At 44.4% G+C, this 18,987-nt stretch overlaps 1 protein-coding gene across 1 annotated transcript; it reads right to left on the bottom strand.

Annotated features, from left to right (window-relative positions):
• Positions 1-12: 12 nt before the first annotated feature.
• LOC135708169 (retinol dehydrogenase 12-like) lies at positions 13-14,875 on the bottom strand. The gene is made up of 5 exons (XM_065230169.1): positions 14,646-14,875; positions 13,966-14,578; positions 380-447; positions 190-306; positions 13-131 (listed from the first exon to the last, which is right to left on the bottom strand). Exons 1-5 carry the CDS (start codon positions 14,708-14,710, stop codon positions 23-25), a joined length of 972 nt encoding a protein of 323 aa, XP_065086241.1. The 5' UTR covers positions 14,711-14,875; the 3' UTR covers positions 13-22.
• Positions 14,876-18,987: the final 4,112 nt, after the last annotated feature.

Genomic DNA, 18,987 nt, shown 5'->3' on the forward strand with positions numbered 1-18,987 from the left:
CGCTGGCTGGGATTTATTCTTATCACAATGTCTTCTCCGATAGGCCTACCATCTTTTCGCTTACGTCCCATAGCCAATGGGCGGTTTCGTTGTCGCAGCCCTTTTTGCTTGGCTTTTGTGCACGGCAATCTCTGGAAAAGGAATGATTTCACAATTATGCTGAATGACAACGGAGACGATGCAACTTACGCGTAGTACTTTCCACTCTCGTTGGCCAAATCTTCGTCCAGTGCGGCGTACAGGCTGGTTTGAGCTCCTGATTGTGGTGTTTTGAATACGAAGCGAAGAATCGGTTTTACGAGGTTACTGAAGCAATGGAAAGTGGAGCATTACTTTAACAATGGAGAAGGGACCAGTATTTGATTTTGTTACAACTTACTGTTCGAAGAGGAAGAAGAAGGTACCCATGTGTCTTGGAAGCTCGGTGTCGACGGTTCCTGGATGGACCTGAAAGATTTTTTTTTAATTGATAAGGTACAGGATATTACAACAACGTATTTGAGTATGTGCAGGATCAAGATGCCATTTGTACTTGTGGTACTCCGGAGCAGTCTGATGTCCTCTTTTTCTTTCCCTTTTTGTTTGTTTAGAAAATCTAGATCACGATAATAAGAGGTTGGAGGTACAGTTTCAATATCTTCAATAGCTGGTAGCTTGGACCTTATTGTCCTTCCGCAGAGTAACCGTAGAGGTAACTCTAAGACTAGAAGGTCCCGAAGAAACGAGCTCAACTTTTTGGCTCAGCTCTGGTACTATCTTCGGTTCCAAGCTAATCGATGCACCCCTCGAAACATAGGAAAATCCATTAACCCCTCATTTTATCTGTCAAACTTTCATAGCGAATCAAAACAAACATTGGCTCACTACTTGACTAGCCTATTGGTCCCAAGCAAATCGACTAACGTACCCCATTCTAATATAAATTCCAGTTCTACACTAGTACTGGAATTTATATGAAAATGGGGTACGTTAGTCGATTTGCTTGGGCCCAATAGGCTAGTCAAGTAGTGAGCCAATTTAAAATCGTTAGTTTCGTATTGATTGTTGGCACCGTTGTTAACCGTTTGGCAGTAGCGCTTTTCGATACTAGTTAGGCTCTTACTGGCATAGCAATTTATACGAGGATCATTGTCGGTAATGTCTTTAAATTGAACCAAGACAGCGCCTAATGCAACAGGTGAGGCGTCTGCTACCACCCTAGTACGCAAAGCATTATCAAAGAAAGCGAGAGTATCAGCGTTGGATATCATTTGTTTCAGCTTTTCAGAACTTCGTTGGTGTTCATTCGACCAGGCGAACCTACTGGCACTGCATATCAATTCCCGTAATGGTGCAGTAATGGTTGCTAAATCTGGGTTAAACTTTCCAACGTATGTGACGAGACCTAAAAAACTTCTTACTTTGTCAGAAGAACGAGGTTCACCGAATTTCTGCAGCGCTTGCACCTTTTCCTCCGTTGGGCGTATTCCGTTAGAGGAAATAATATGACCCAAAAAAAGCTATTTGCCGTACTTTAAACATGTATTTATCTTTGTTCAGCAGAATTCAAAACTGAAAGAACTTTGTTTAAAGCCGCATCATGCTCTTGTTCAGTTTCCCAGATACTACAATATCGTCAATATACCTAATTAATGACGTTGTCACACCCAGCAAGTATTTGTTCCATGGTTTTTTGAAACATGCGGATAAGGTGTGGGTATATTTATCGGCGTTTTACCCCAGTACCACGAACGAAGATATTACGTCACTCGTTCGTGACTGTCTGGCACTGGACCCTAGTGAAACACCAATGGTGGCCAAACTGGTACCCAAAGGTAGAAATCCAACAACGCTGAACTTCGTATCGTTCAAAATTGGCGTCAAGAAAGAACTGCGTGACCTGGCACTTTCTTGCGACCTGAGAGTATCCAGTTCCGTGAGTTCGAAGATTCACGAAGCCTGAAAATCACCCAATTGACGAATGCTGCCCCTATGGAGTGACAGCTTACACTTCCAGAAATTCAACCGAGACGCACCGTAGAAAGCCTGATGGAAGCTCCCAATCGCCCCAATCCAGTCCGGCATATCGCAGCCTCCGTTCATCACAGCCGTCTCGGTGCTGTGGTTGGTGGTGGAAAGGGAGTCTTCCACCATGCTTGCACAGGCAAGTACTGTTTTGATTCAAGCTTTTCGTTGCGTGACGAGTTTTCCCGCACCCAGGTTATCATTAGCTGTCCGGACCATGATGAAGTGAATCCTGTTGCTGCTGCACTTCGGACAAATAGACGCATCGCAGGAACGAACGATGAGTATTTTCAACCGGGGCGCACGGTAGAAAGCACTTGGGAAGTCCTCGGTTCCTCTAACTCAGTCGTGCCGATTCCTGCCAGCGTACATCAATGTCGTCCCGGCCCTGAACTTAGATGTGGATCGGGGGTCTTCCAACTTGCTATGTCAGGCAAGTACAAATATTATTCTGAACTTTCGCTGCCTGATGCCGAGTTGAATTTCAGCACTCTGGATGTCACCGATCGAGGAAATGCTTCTACTCCTATTAATTGGAACCTGGGACGCGCTGTAGAAAGCATTGTGGAAGCCCCCAATCCCTCTGACCCAGTCCTGCCATCTGCCGCCTCCGATCTTCATAGTCGTTCCGGGCCTGTGGTTGGATGTGGAGAGGGGATCTTCCAACCTACTCACTACGGCGAGTATCTACTTGAGATTGTTCATGTCCATTCGCCACCTGATATGTCCATGACTTCCAGGGAAAACGCCTTACCTCGTGCGACCACCGACCGTAGTAAACACGACGTCATTTTTTACTACCAAAACGTAGGCGGAATGATTTCTGGTGTTCTTGACTACCACCTAGCTGTATTGGACCGGTGCTACGATGTCATCGTTTTTGTCGAGACTTCTCTCGATTCTCGAACGCTTTTCATCCAGGTGTTCGGATCCGAATACGAGGTTTTCCGCTGTGACAGAAATCCGAAAAACAGTCGGAAATCTACTGGAGGTGGTGTTCTCGTGGCAGTTCGTTCCGGGTTAAAGGCGAGAGTTATTGAAAACGTCTTGTGGAACTGTGTGGAACAAGTTTGGGTGGCCGTAGAACTGAGCGATCGCACACTGTACCTATGTGCGGGTTCGTGACAACGAACTTATCGATACCCATTGCCGGTCTGTTTTCACCATAATGGAGAGTGCGACACCAACTGATGAGATAATCGTTCTGGGTGACTTCAATCTACCCGGTGTTTCCTGGAAACCATCTTACAGCGGCTTTCTCTACCCAGACGCTGTACACTCTGTATTTCATACAGGATCAGTTAGCCTTCTCGACTGCTATAGTACAGCAACACTATCTTAAATAAACCACGTAGTCAACAAAAACAACCGTAGCCTGGACCTCTGCTTCGTTAGCGTTCAGGACACCGCTCCTTTTATCTCCACGGCTTCATTCTCCACTAGTAAAGCAAGTACATCATCACCCTCCCTTGGTTGTCACTGTTGCTGACAATCACGATCGGGTCTTTGACGACATTTCCACGACCGTGTCATACGATTTCCGGAAAGCCGATCACCGTAGTATCGTCAACGTGCTATCTAGTATAGATTGGGAGAGCATCCTCGATCCTGATAATGCTGAAACCGCTGCGCAAACATTTTCACATGTCTTGGCTTATGTCATTGACAGGCACGTTCCGAAAAGAGTTCACCGTAAAATGTCTCATCCTCCCTGGCAGACGAGTGAACTGCGTAGGTTGAAGTCGACCAAGAGAGCCGCATTAAGAAAATTCACTAAGTATCGTACGCTTTCGCTGAAACGTCACTACGTTAGGCTCAATTATGAGTTCAAGCGAGTTAGCCGTCGATGCTATTCGCGATATCAACGAGGGATTCAGAGGAAACTCAAGTCGCACCCGAAGTCATTCTGGAATTACGTAAATGAGCAGCGCAAGAAATCCGGCCTACCTTCTTCAATGGTGTTGAATGGAGCAGTTGCTTCCACTCCTCAGCAGATCTGTCGTTTGTTTTCTGAGAAGTTCGCCAGTGTTTTCACGAATGAGAGATTAACTGACGAACACGTTACCCTAGCAGCTAGTAATGTTCCACTGTACGGTCAAACACTGGGTGCGATGGATGTCAACGTCGAGATGATTTCCACTGCCGCATCACAACTCAAGTCGTCCTTCAATCCAGGACCCGATGGCGTTCCATCCGTATTCCTGAAAAAGCATATCGCCAGCTTGCTGATGCCCATGCTTCACCTATTTCGATTGTCCATCTCGAGTGGTACATTTCCATCTTGTTGGAAATTCGCACATATGTTTCCTATCCACAAAAAGGGCAGCACACGGGATGTGGACAATTATCGTGGAATTACGTCATCATGGAGCCTCTACTCTCTCATTGTAAGCAGTATCTAAGTGGTGATCAACACGGCTTCACTTCCGGTCGTTCTACTTCCACAAATCTGCTGTGTTTGACATCGTATCTTACGGAAAGCATGGCAGAGAGGACTCAAACAGACGTCATATACACCGACTTGTCAGCTGCCTTCGATAAGCTAAACCATGCCATCGCGATTGCCAAGTTGCATAGACTTGGGGTCAGCGGCAACCTCTTGCGATGGTTTCGTTCATATCTCACTGATCGGCAACTGATGGTTGCCATTGGTGACAACCGGTCCAATATCTATCTAGCTACGTCAGGAATACCTCAAGGAAGTCACCTCGGACCTTTGATTTTCTTACTCTACTTCAATGACGTGAACTTGGTCATCGAAGGCCCACGACTATCGTATGCAGACGATCTTAAAATTTACCTACGAATCCGCTCGATTGATGTCTGTCACTTCCTTCAACGCCAGTTCGAAGCCTTTGCCAGCTGGTGTAATTTGAATCGAATGGTGGTTAACCCCACTAAGTGTTCAGTGATCACTTTTACTCGGAAGAAAGAACCAATCACATTTGAATACAAACTTATCGGCACTGTAATCGACCGTGTGAACCATGTGAAAGATCTGGGTGTTATTCTGGATTCTCAACTTACGTACAAGCAGCACATCTCGTACGTTGTCGACAAGGCGTCTAGGACATTGGGATTTATCTTCAGGATAGCAAAGAATTTCTCCGATATCTACTGTTTGAAGTCACTGTACTGTTCCTTGGTGCGATCCATTCTGGAATATTGTTCTGTGGTCTGGAGTCCAAACTACAACAATGGTGCTGAGAGAGTAGAGTCCGTTCAACGCCGTTTTCTTCGATTCGCTCTGCGGAAGCTGCCTTGGAGAGACCCATTTCATCCGCCCAGCTATGAAAGTCGTTGCCAGCTGATTGATCTGGAGCCTCTCCGAACTAGAAGAGACACCTCTAGGGCCCTGTTCATTGCGGACACTTTACAAGGTAGAATTGATTGCAGTGCAATCTTGGGGCAAGTCAACATTAACGTCCAACCCCGTGCGCTACGTAACAACGTTATGCTGAGATTACCACTTCAGCGCACGAACTATGGCATGAACGGTGCAATAGGTGGGCTGCAACGAGTGTTCAATCGAGTCTCGGGCATCTTCGATTTCCATATGCCTCGACAGCTGCTACGAAGATACTTCTCATCGTTCTTTTCTGGCACAGTTAACCGTGAATGATTGTGTGTTTTATTTATGTATTTTATTCTTAGTTTTTATTTTTTGATTTACCAATATAAGTTACTTAAATCATCATTGGGGCTATATACAGCCTGTTGATGCAGACAAATAAATAAATAAATAAATAAATAAACATTTCTGGGGCACATGAAATGCCAAACATCAGCCTTTTGTATCTATACAATCCTTTATGACAAATAAAGGCTGTAATAGTTCGAGATGCTTCATCCAATTCAATCTGATGAAATGCGTCTTTAATATCCAGACGGCTGAAAAAATGTGATGGCATCATGTGATGTTCTCTCATGATGGCTTGATTAGCACGTCGCATATCTACACACAGACGAAGATACCCATTGTCTTTGATAATGATTACCAGCGGTGAAACCCATGGTGTTTCTCCTGACACAGGTTCGATGATGTCAGCAACCAGAAGTTGATCCAACTTTTCTTCGATCCGACTAAGGAGCGCGATTGGAGGACGTCTGACTCGTTGAACAACAGGATACACGTCATTGTTCACTGGGATTCTCAGCTGCACGTTCTTTATTTTCGGAAAAGGCCTTCCTCCTACGGGCACGATACTGTTGACTGCCGGATCCAGTGTGGGCAGTCCAATCTTTAGCACCTCTAAGAGCTTTGCTGTATCTTTTCTTATTACAGATTCAAATACATGAGACACAACCAACGGCTTTGCATCTCGACCATAACCTCGCAAAACTGTATTCGGAACGTTCCTTGGTTGCCAGCTTTTGACTCCTTGCGCTAGCATGCTTCTCCAAGTGGTGTCGATCGATAATATTTTTACTGCTGCCAGAATCTATTAACATTTGGATAAGTACATTTCCAACTTCGACAAAAAAAATCCATCGCCGTCCCTGATGTTTAACTCAGCATGGCCTTTCTCTTCCGTTGACATAATCAAACAAGAAGATACGGGCAAGACAGCTTTGCCTTTATTAGAATCTGTCTAGTTGGCCCATTCCGAAGAAGGTTTAGAAGGGCATATTTTCGAGGCACTTCAAGATTGATTTGCTGCAAAATGGCAGCTAAATGGTACAGATGGAAACGCGGTTTTGAAATTTGCTTACGAGCTTCGAAGGTCTCACTTTCCGATGAAAAAAGGATCTATCCCAACAAACAATTTTAGTTGCAGACTAGCTTATACAGGCAAAAATTAACTGTATAAGCCAATTTTTGGCTGTATAAGCTAATCTGCAGCTAAACTTGTTAGTTGGGATTGCCGGCAAAGGGTGTTATTCTTTAACCGACATAACCCCAAGGCTGCAAAATGCGTGTCGATGCATGTTGACATGGCTGGTTCTCAGCAATGCAATGACCAATCGTTATGATTCAGCCACCAATCGAAAGATATGGCTGTATAATTTTATTTTGAATAGATATAAATCCAATTGGACCTATAGTTGGCCAGCCGGAACGGAAAAACCCGGAAAAGTTCCGATTGGCCACCCACAACTCCAATCGGTTCCTTGTGTGTTCCGTTTGAAAGAAGATAATCATACCTTTCATGTAGTGCCTCAATTTTAAGATGTGGTAACCAAATTGCCAAGAACCAGTCCTTTCAACATGACAGTTCATCGATCATTCGCTGCCAGACTGTTGAGCAGTTCAGTCGATTTTAATTCTCTCTAGTTTCGTTCGTTCGTTCGCAAGTCGAATTAGCTCCGCGTTGTGTAGTGACGCTCTCGTTGACCCAGCCATGGGTAAGAAATCGCGTGGTAACGCGAGTGCCGGTTTACCGGGAAAACAGACTCTCCCAGGAGACGGCGCGACCACGGAGCCAGCCCAGAAGAAGCAGAAGAAAACCCCATTGCCCGTCTCGACAGGCGTTGCGGACCCACAGCCGGGGCCTCCCGGAACTAAACGACCCAGACCTGAAGACAGCAGCGCCACCGCATCGGCAGCAAAAAAGCTGCTGAGCAACAATCCGTTCTCCGCCCTGCAGAACGGAGCCCAGCCGCAGTCGGACCCTGAGACGGTGCCTAAAAAAGTTAAGTTGCCACCCTTCTATGTGAAGGGCTTCCCTCCCGGGCTATGGGAGCAGCTGGATTTCTACATTAAGCAGGGCCTTCGCTGCACCATTCAACGGTGCACGAAAGGCTACAAACTGATTATCTCAGCCGAAAATCACTACAACGCAGTCCAGGCCCTCTTGGACAGGATGAAGCTGGAGTACTTCTCCCACGACGTCGAGGCCACCAAGCCGCTGAAAGTGGTGCTGCGTGGGCTCCACGACATGGACCTCACCACCTTAATGGACGAGATGAAGGCGAACGGCCTCAAGCCGGTCGAAATCCACAAGATGACCCGCAGCAAGGCCATCAAGTATCGTGACCAGCTCTACCTGATCCATCTGCAGAAGAACTCCACAACCGTGAAGCATCTCCAGACGACACGCACACTGTTCCACATCGTAGTGAAGTGGGAGCGGTATAAGCCGACCCACCGTGGCGTCACTCAGTGCTCGAACTGCCTATTGTTCGGGCACGGCACCAGGAACTGCCGCATGGCCAGCCGCTGCATCAAATGCGGCAAAAACCACAAGATCGACGACTGCGACAGCATCGAGGAAGCCGCTCCCACATGCGCCAACTGCGGTGCCGCCCACAAGGCCACGAGTAAGGCCTGTCCGAAGCGGGCCGAATACGCTGAGATCCGGAAGAAGGCCTCGTCCAACAACCAGCCCGGTCGCAAGAAGGTCCCGGAAAACAACGCGCAGAACTTTCCTCCATTATCACCGGTCCAACCACGGCCAATTCCAGTGTTGGCGCCGCTCCCGCTTAACCAACAATTGGCTGCTGCCCAGTTGGCTGCCGCTGCAGTACCCGGTCATGCCTCCGGCCCATCGACGGATCCCCCTGCTCCGGGGTTGGCCGGTACAACCGGCGAAGCATTCGACGATTCTCCGCTGTCAACGGATGAGATCGTCACACTGCTGGCCCAGGCCATCATCATCAAGCGCACCTGCGCTACAAGAACACAACAGCTCCAAGCTATCATCTCCTTCGTCGCTAATTATGGACCGTGAAGCCATAAAGATCGCCAACTGGAACGCTCGCTGCGTAGGGGCGAAAAACATTGAGCTTGCAGACTTCCTCCGCAAGCACGACATCGATGTGGGCCTTCTCACCGAGACCCACCTCAAGACCGGTGACAGCCTCTGGCTGCCCGACCACAGCATTGTCCGGCTTGATCGCACCAGCTCCAGGGGGGCGGTATCGCGGTCATCATCAAGAAAGGCATCAAGTACTGCACCCTACCCCACTACCGCACTTCCATCATCGAGGCCGTCGGCGTAGAGGTGGAAACATCGACCGGAAACGTTCGGTTCATCACCGCCTACTGCCCCCGGCAATGTACCGTTAGCAATGGTACAGCACATCCGTTCAAGAACGACCTTGCCATCATAACCCGCACCAATGCCCGCTTCGTAATCGGAGGGGACCTGAACGCCCGGCCGCCTGCTATTCGACCATTAACAGCATGGTCTCTATTCCGTCTGGTTTCCGGACGAACCAACCTTCACATCACCGGCGGGCAACCCATCGACGCTGGACTTGTTCTTAGCAAACACTGGATTAGCCAAGCCGGTTGAGTTCGGACCACCAACCGGTGCTGACCGAGCTGGGCTGCAACGTGGCCCCTGCACCGTGCCTGCGGAAGGACTACCATCGAGTCAACTGGGTCCAGTTTCGGCGCGTGGTCGACCGCCACATCGTTGACAACCCACCGCTCGACACAGTGGAGGACATCGACCGGGCCCTGGAGGGTCTCCATCAAGCCATATCCGTGGCTGACGAAGAGTGCGTTCGACGAGTTCCTGTGAGGGGTAAGTTTCAAGCAATTGATTCTCACACCAAACTCTTGATTCGGCTCAGAAATGTTCGTAGACGCCAGTTCCAGCGGACTGGGGATCTGCAGCGTAAATACGAAATGGTCGATCTGAATCGGCAGATCGCTTCCAGAATGGTCTCAATCCGGAACGAGAGTTTCGGGCGGCTCGTTCAGAACCTGGACAACCGTTCCAGACCATTCTGGAAGGTTGCCAAGGTGCTGAAGTCTCACCCCAAGCCCATTCCACCTCTTAGAGTCAATGACGAACGGCTTATCACCAACGAAGAGAAAGCCAATGCGATTGGGGAGCACATTGCCCAGTCGCATTTGCTTGGCTCCAAAATCCCAAGTCCACTTGAGAACCAGGTTGCGCAGTGCGTCCAGACGTTAGATGCCTCCCCTTGTGCCGTCCCTCCAGAAGAACGGATTACAGAGGAACAAATTTGCTCAGCGCTGAAATATAGTAAAAACATGAAGGCTCCCGGGTTTGATGGAATATTCAACCTAGAGTTGAAAAATCTCAGCGCGAGGGTGCACTCGCTGCTGGCTGCCATCCTCAACAGGTGCCTGGAGCTGCACTACTTTCCAAGCATCTGGAAGGTGGCAAAAATCATCCCGATCCGCAAACCTGGGAAACACCCTTCACTACCGTCAAGCTACAGACCGATTAGCCTGCTCTCAGCGCTGAGCAAGCGGTTCGAAAAATTGATCCTCAGCCGACTAAACAAGTTTGTGGAGGTACATGACATTCTTCTTCCGGAACACTTCGGGTTCCGCAAGGGGCATTCCACCAATCATCAACTAGTGCGGGTGATGAATAACATCCGAAGTAACAAAGCTGTATCCAAGTCCACAGCCATGGCTTTGTTAGACGTCGAAAAGGCGTTTGACAATGTCTGGCACGACGGACTTATATACAAGCTTTGTAACTCTAACTTTCCACCATACCTTGTGAAAATCACCCGTAACTACCTCCAGCAAAGGTCGTTCAGGGTGTCGTTGAATAGTTCCCTTTCGGGACAATTTCCGATCCCAGCAGGTATTCCGCAAGGGAGTCTGCTGGGACCACTGCTTTACAGCATCTACACGTCGGACATCCCTCCTCTAGGAGACGGTTGCGTGTTCTTCCTGTTCGCAGATGACACCGCGATAGCCGTCAAGGGTAGGATGCCTCGTGAAATTACGAACAAGCTCCAACGATGCCTGGACACCTTTACTGATTATGCCACCACGTGGAAAATCAAAATCAACGCCTCGAAAACCCAAGCGATCATGTTCCTTCACAGACAATCGCCAAAACTCAAACCGTCTCCCTCCTGTACCGTAATAATGGATGGTACAAGTACAGACAAACAGACATAACACATTGAATAATTCTCACTGTAAAACATCGTCGCTAAAACATTACCGCCATCTGTTGAGTGCACTGTGGTGGGTAGTACGCTGAACAGATGGTGGTAGTGTGTAAACGTCAAACGCAAGGGAATTGACTATGTGCGCCACATGTGGCGGTACTACCAACTATGATACTTTTAAATTGTCCGTTAAATGCTTGTTCTATAAACAACTTGCGAGTGTTATGTCTGTTTGTCTGTGGTACAAGGGTCGAGTGGTCCACTGATGTTACTTATCTCGGGATGTTGTTCGATGAGAAGCTCCTGTTCCGCTCGCACATAGAGAAAACCCTAGTTAAGTGCTCCGCCTTGCTTAGGTGTTTGTATCCGCTCATTTGCCGCAGATCCCGCCTCTCAAGGCAAAACAAACTTGAAATTAAATCAAGGGGCTTGGAACTACACTGTTGAGATCATTAAAGCCTATCACGCTTTTCGGACTGAGTTAGGAAAAGGTGGTGATTTGATAGTAAGAGGTAGTAAAATAATCGTACCGCTGAGTTTGAGAAAGCGTATGTTGCAGTTAGGACATGAAAGTCACCCGGGTAAAACCTAAATGCAACAGCGATTGAGGCACACTTGTTGGTGGTCTGGAATGGATGACGCCATAACTCGAGTCGTAGATGCTTGTGAAGGTTGTCGTCTGGTGAGCCAGCCAGAGCGCCCAGAGCCTATACAGAGACGGAAGTTACCGGAGGCCCCGTGGCCATTGATTTTCTGGGACTTCTGCCCTCCGGAGACTATCTTCTTGTTGTCATCGATTTTATGTTTTAGTAGGTACAAGGAGGTTGAGGTTCTCAGAAGAATTACGGCACAAGAAACAGTGGAGTGGTTGGACACAATCTTTGTAAGACTTGATTATCCAAAACCAATAACCCTGGATAATGGACGACAATTCGTCAGTCGTGAATTTGAGTAGTTCTGCAATCATCGTGGAATTGTTATAAACCGGTCTCAAGAGAACGGACTGGTGGAACGTCAAAACCGGTCACTGACGAAAAGGTTGAAGATAAGTCAAGCTATATGTAGAGATTGGTGGAAAGATCTTAACGACTACCTGACAATGTACTATTCTACGCCACATTGTACCACGGGAAAAAACTCCCTCTAAATTGATGATTGGACAAAGCTGCCTTCGTTTAGTGAACTGACGTTTTCGGTACCAATGACAGACTATAGAGTTCTCTACCGCCGTTAGTATTAGTGAGCAGTTCCACTAATACATGCGTTAATAAAAAAAAACAAACCGCTGTCAAGTCGAACTCTTTGACAGCTGATTTCGTGGTTGAAAATAATAAACAAATCGATTTTACACGGCTACACTAGCTAGGTTGTATTAGTGAGATCTTGCGTCAAGAAGTCAATAGGGACAAAGATCAACAAGCCAAAGACAAAGGCAAAGTACGTCGACGGGCAAAAGTATCAAATTTGGAGATCAGTGACAAAGTCGTAATGAAAAGTGTATTAACTGGTAACAAGCGCACTCTCACGTTTGCTCCAAACAGGATGACAGTTACGACAAAGCTTGGCTCACGGGTAACGGTACAAAAGGATGAGACACTCAAGCAATATGATAGGAACACGAGGCATTTGAAAAAAAAAGGTAGTTCACCCGTTGAAGAACAGGATGAAACGTGATCCGATCAGCCGGTATCATTCGAAGTGGGTACCCAACAAACTGAGGACACACTAGAGTCAACGGTCAGATATCCAAGAAGATCCATGAGAGCTCAGCAAAAGTGACATTTGATTGCTGAGTCTCGGATAACGCTTAGCTGAATCTCAGCAAACAAATTAAATGTTTTTTGCCGAGGTTTGCACAGCCGAGCTCGGTAGAAAAAACTTAGTGTGTGTGATACACTTTAGCGACACCAAAAAGCAGCAATATATGCTTTTTGCTCCCGAACGATTTTATAATTGCTTTTATAATGATAAAACACCTTTATGGAGTATTTTGCCATGACATCAACAAAAATAAAAGAAAAAATAAAAAGCGGGCCGGTTTATGATTGACTAACTGAACAGCTTTATTCAGTGATAGAGTGCTGCATTAAATTCATTTTTTAAACCAGACCCGTTTTGACTTTATCGTCAGACTTTAAAATGTTTTTATAACAGCAAAATGCTGAACTTCTTATCAAGAATGCGGTGCACTATTAAATGCTGTATTTAAACTAAAAAGATTTCTTATTGCCGTTATAAAACCACAATATATCAGTGTGAAAGCCCAAAGGCTGTTAAATTGATACTTCGACAGTGAGCATTCATAAGGGCGAATACGCGATGATCGATTCTCTTCATCGATTTTCTCTTTGCATTGCTACAGCTAAGCGAAACAATTTTCAAGAATTTGTTCAATGCAGAGTAGTAACAGGTTGTATTGGCTATCAAAAGCAACAGCAAATGCACCGAGAAACGTTAAATCTAGCGAGTTATTAACAAAAGAGAAAATCGACGAAGAGAATCGATCATCGCGTATAGGCCCTTATGCATGCTCACTGTCGACTTTAAAATTGAAAATTTAAGACGATCTCACCAACTTTCACTGTTCCTTCACCCTTCTGTCCAAGTTTCGTGTCTATAACTCGTTGCCTTTTCTGCATCACTGCTAGTCATTACTAGTCTCCAGAAAGTCTCCCATGTTATTTCTGTTGTTTTCTACGAAATTTCGCACTTGTGCACTTGTCACACAATAATACTAATGCAAAAATGGTACAGGCTTAGAAAGCTCTCAATTAATAACAGTGGAAGTGCTCAAAGAACACTTTGTTGAGAGTTGGCTTGAGGTTCCAGTGATGATGGAATAAATCCATAAAATAAGGACTTTTAATCTCTAAAAAATGCATAAGCCACGATTTAATTCCCCACCTTCATGCATCAAACTTGTTCCACTTAAAGTGAAATCCACAGTTGCATGACGATGACACTCTACCATTCCACAAAGTAGTCAACTGACCCTATCTCTATCAATTAATGACGACGGCTAAAAAACAGTAAATTACTGTTAATCCATTGCCCACTCTCTTCGCACTATGCTCCAAAAAAAAGACGGTCAGCTCTCATTTAGCACACACCAAAACTAAACACACTCACCGCGTACGTTGTCACTCCGGTTCCCTCCAGCCGTTTGGCCAACTCCCGCGTAAAGAGCACATTGGCCAACTTGCTCTGGCAGTACGCGCTAACCTGATTGTACGACTGTTCGCTATTCAAATCACGTCTGTTAATCGTTCCGTACCGATGCGCCAGGCTCGATAGATTCACAACCCTCGACGGGGCCGACGCCTTCAGTCGGTCCAGCAGCAAATTCGTCAGCAGAAAGTGCCCCAAATGATTGACTCCCAGCTGCTGCTCAAACCCATCCTTGGTCAGAGCCTTCGGACAGGCCATCACTCCGGCGTTGTTGATCAGAATGTCCAACCGTTGTTCCTCTGCCAGGAATCCCTTGGCAAACGTCCTCACTGACTCCAACGAGGAAAGATCCAACTGCCGCACGTGAATGTCGGTCTTCCCCGTTTCGGCCATCAGTTCCTCCCGGGCCTGGTTCGCCTTGTCCAGCGAACGGCAAGCGATGTACACTTTTCCACCACGCTTCAGCAGCTCCTTGGCGGTTTCCTTGCCGATCCCCGTGTTGGCACCGGTAATCACAATCACCTTAGCATCGCAACGTGTTTGTTTCCGAAACTGGCCTCCCTCGATGAATAATCTGCAATTACCAAGTATCGAGATTAATGACCTTGAACGAGATGCGCAGAGTAGGCACCAGGGACTACCTTAGCAACTTGAAACCGATGAAAGCGATCGCCGAGAACACTACGATGTGGATCAAGGGAATCATATTTCCCAGCTCAGCTCAGATTATGGTTCGTTTGCGGTGAATTATTCGTCGATAGGAGGAGCAGCGGAAAACCTGACTCGAAGCCGACGAAGCGCTGTGCAATACTAACCGACCTGGTGGGCTTCTTCCCTTCGTTCGTTGGTGCAGTCCGCGGTTTGGAATGTCGAAAAGTGAGTATTTTTATATATTCAAACCCTGCAGATGCAGCGAAGACTTTGGACGAATACTAACGAATGAATGAACGGACGGCGTAGCTGATGGAAACTGGTTGTAGAATTGTTTACTGAGCTTACATATTTCGTCAGACAGCGAAGATAAGATCATGGGCATTAGGGTGAGTCGACCTGTTCCCAACTGGTCATTTCGATTCCAAACTTTAATCATCAGCAGTCTTCTACAAAGTTGTTCTGCATTGTTTGCAACAACACTGAGTAATGTGGAACTTTTATCAAGCAAATTGATATTGTAATTCGTCTCCTACATATTTTCCTAAATTCTCCCGCAAATCCAGATCAAAAACAAATTCGTTCAAATTTGGAGCTGGTGGCTGGAGCTAAATACAAAGCGAAAAAGCATTGGTACCGCGCGAATGTTTAGTTTACCCACCCTAATGGGCATGTTTGTAGACAGCTTAGCGTTCGTTCTGGGGCAATAACAGATGCGAATAAATGATTCGGTTTGTGTTTTATTTTTTTCATTTAAACATAGGTATGTGTAATATGAGAATTTTGTAAATACAATGAGGCAAATTTTTCGATGTGTTGATGTTATGAAGACTGATTACGATATTATTGTTATTGTTTAAAATTCGGTTATCAATACCTTTATCAAACTCGAGATAACTTTCTTAATCTCTCAGCAGCCACCCTAATGCACTCAAACACAAGGCCTAATAAAAACCGAAAATAAAAGTATTCGAAACTGAATTTTAACCGATCCGGTTGATGATTTTGCTCCACTGACATCTGATCCTCTTCCAGTAACGAAAAAAAAACATCAATAATAGAAAGTTTTTACATGTGCACCCGAAAAAAAAAAACAGTAAAAATACATTAAAAATTATTGTAACAGTACCTTAATTAACAATGATTTTACAGCGATTTTTGCTGTGCAAATTTCTATATTTCCACAATAAAAAATATGCTTGAAAACATTAAATAACATGGTTTTAGCGTTTTTTACAGAAAAAAAGGGGGGTCGTTAAGTATCTTAACAATAAATTTCCGACGTTTTCCCCATACATTTTGGATTGAGTTACATTATTTTTTATTGTAAAATTACTTTCCAAAATGCATACTAGATACATTAAGAATTATGGTTAAATCGTTGTTTTACGAAAAGATGTTTTTTATTGTTGAGTAGTTGTAATACATAGTATTTCTTATTTCTCTTTTTAATGAAATAAAACAGATTTATTGTATTTTCCATGAGAATTAGACTCTTTATTGGTTCTGACTGTTTGAAGTTTAAAAAATACAGCTGGTATTCAAAAACAAACGAATAAATGAAATAATAGAAGGACAAGTTAAAACATGACCATTACATGGTTTTAAATGAGAATTGACTTCAATAAACAAACAAACAACTTGAATTCATGTGAAATAATAATAAAAATATGACGGTACCAGAAGCTAAAATCAAGATTGACTTCATTATCAATTGTTATATTGACATGCAGGTTTAAAAAACCTGTTTAAAATACTGAATTGTCAAGACAGGAACAATGTAAAAACACTTAGATATATATCATAACAATTAAGGCTGGTAAGTTACTGTAGTAACTGGAGCACCTAGGTTAAAAATGAAATGTAATTTATTTTGAATTTAGAATAAATAAAGAGTTAAAAAAAAAAAAAAGATTGACTTCATTATGTACGGTTCTGACTGGTGGGCACAACAGAAGCGTTTCGAAGAGAAGCATGTCTACGCGCCTTGTTTATATTAGCGATTTTTTCTGCGAGTGCTCGATTTATAGTTGACTTGTCAGCAAGTACAGCAATTTGTTCGAGGTTTCGATTTCCTACTTGGAGCGCGACCCGCTCACGTGCTGCGTCTGAAAAAATAATGTTAGATAGCAGAGTTATTATTGATATACTTCGAACAAAGCATTATTTTCTAAAACTCACTGTAAATAAAATTAAGTTTTAAGGGTGAAATCGCTGGTTTTGACTGATAATCGTTCTGTGCTCCTTTATAATTCCTCCCAGTGACGGACCTGTTACTCAATTCATCAGCTCCGTAAAAATGCATAGCCAGGTTTTGTGAAAATGCCGCAACACTCTTCGATATGGAGTTGATATGCTCAATATCAGCAGTGGTAGTGTTCAAATTTTCATCCGGAGTAAATGTCTAAAATATCATAGAAAATATTCAAAAATAAAGTTACATATAGGAATCACGAGAATCATGCATCATAACAAAAAATTAATTGCCTTAAAACATGTTTAAGGAAAATTCTATTAAGATAGACTTTTAACATGTGTTATTCACCAATCCTGCCTGTGATTGGCCGCCGAACAAATAACAAATTCATGACGTACTAAGGTTGTGTTCCATTTGGTGAATTTTCACTTAAATTTGACGCACCGAAAATAAATTATAATGTTCAAACATCCCTCTGTTGTTAATCTTCCGATTTTCGAAAAAATGTTTGTTAAAATTGATAACTTGTCTGTCAGAAATAAGTCTCGTACAATAGCAGGTTTATTTGAAAATTTTCCATCTGTCAAACTTAAGTGAAAATTCACCAATTGGAACACAGCCTATGGATCGAATAAATCTCGCTTTCAAAATCATTAAGGCCTAACTGCGCTGATCGATCGCTGTTGATGATCGAAAATACTCACGAATTTAGCATTAGGATCTTCCTTTGCCGCTTTTGCTTCCGAGACCGCATGCACAACTAAATCCTTAAGCTGAGCAATGTCGATATCCTTCGCGTCAATTTTCTTTTTGTACTTCTTCAGCGTCTCTGCCTGCTTACTGCACCGGTTCTGTAGGCGTACGTTCGATTGGTCTGCATCAGTCTCGGAATCAGAACCAACTGGGACCTCCGAATTCGGTACCTGGGCGCCAATTTCAACGTTTACTACAGCAACTTCCAACGCGTTGTCAGTATGAATATTGTCTGGTGGATGTACTTGTTTGGGAGATTCCTGGGTATCATTCATCACATTGTCCGTAGTGATGTCCAACAGGTTGTCGGGTTGCTCGGTGTTATTTTCCGTTGGATTTTCCAGTGGCCTTTCGGTTTCAACATCAACAGCGATGTTAGCAGTTCCATTGACTTTCTGATAGACGATCGGTTGTCCACTGGATACAGCGGTTGTAATAACACCGAGAGCAGAGCTCGTTGCTGACATTTCTAAAGGATTGTTGAACGATTCATCCAATTCTCTGACCGAACCCTGCAAAGCAACATCGACAAACTCATGGCCACTCTGGCTGTAGTTTGAAAACATCATTTTGGGTTAGAACGGTTGATAACTGAAATAAAAAAAAAATACACAATTAACAGGCCTGGGTTGTCACTGGATTTGAAAAATCTATTTCTGGGTCCCATAACGATTCATATATATATCGATAAAGAGCTGAAATTTGCCTTTGATAATGGTTGTATGTTCTTACCATGGATTGCAAATAGCTGTGGTTCTCTACGGTTGCTTTTTTAAGGTCGGTTTGCTTCTGACTGGTGGCCCGCTTACGTTTGTTCGAAGTCGCTTTTTAATAAACATAGGCATTATTTTTTGTATGTACAACAATATTATGCTTTAATTTTAACTTACCAGCGTTTCAATTTTCATATCGTTTGGTTTTGTTTCGTAGTTTCGGAGGCATTTAAAAAAATGGAGCACACTTTAGAGCGCACTTTGCACTGCGCAACAAAATTTTAAAATGGCGGCTTGTGAAACAAAAGAAAAATCTCTTTAGACCGACACAATGCCATTTAAACCAGGTCCGGTAATGTGACTTTGTACTATGTTATTATGCTGTGTGACGTCATACTCCTTGCTGCATTAGAACCACGTCAGATATTGACAGAGGCGGAAAGTGAACATTACAGGGCTTGTAATTTATTACATTTCCGACAGTTCAAATTGTCAATGGATGTGGTATCTTATCAGAATTAATTCAACAAGAATGCTTTGATGAAACCTCTGCTATGATTCTAACTAAAGAAGCTGAATTTATAAAGAGACGACACGTCAAAATTGGAACAATCGATTATCAGTCAAAGTCATAGGAAAAGCAGAGGACCTGTCAAATGTATAAGATGT

This window comes from Ochlerotatus camptorhynchus, unplaced genomic scaffold, assembly GCF_037179485.1.
Source record: "Ochlerotatus camptorhynchus isolate MF236.1 unplaced genomic scaffold, CSIRO-AGI_Acam_v1.1 ptg000328l, whole genome shotgun sequence".
Taxonomy (NCBI): Eukaryota; Metazoa; Arthropoda; class Insecta; order Diptera; family Culicidae; genus Ochlerotatus; species Ochlerotatus camptorhynchus.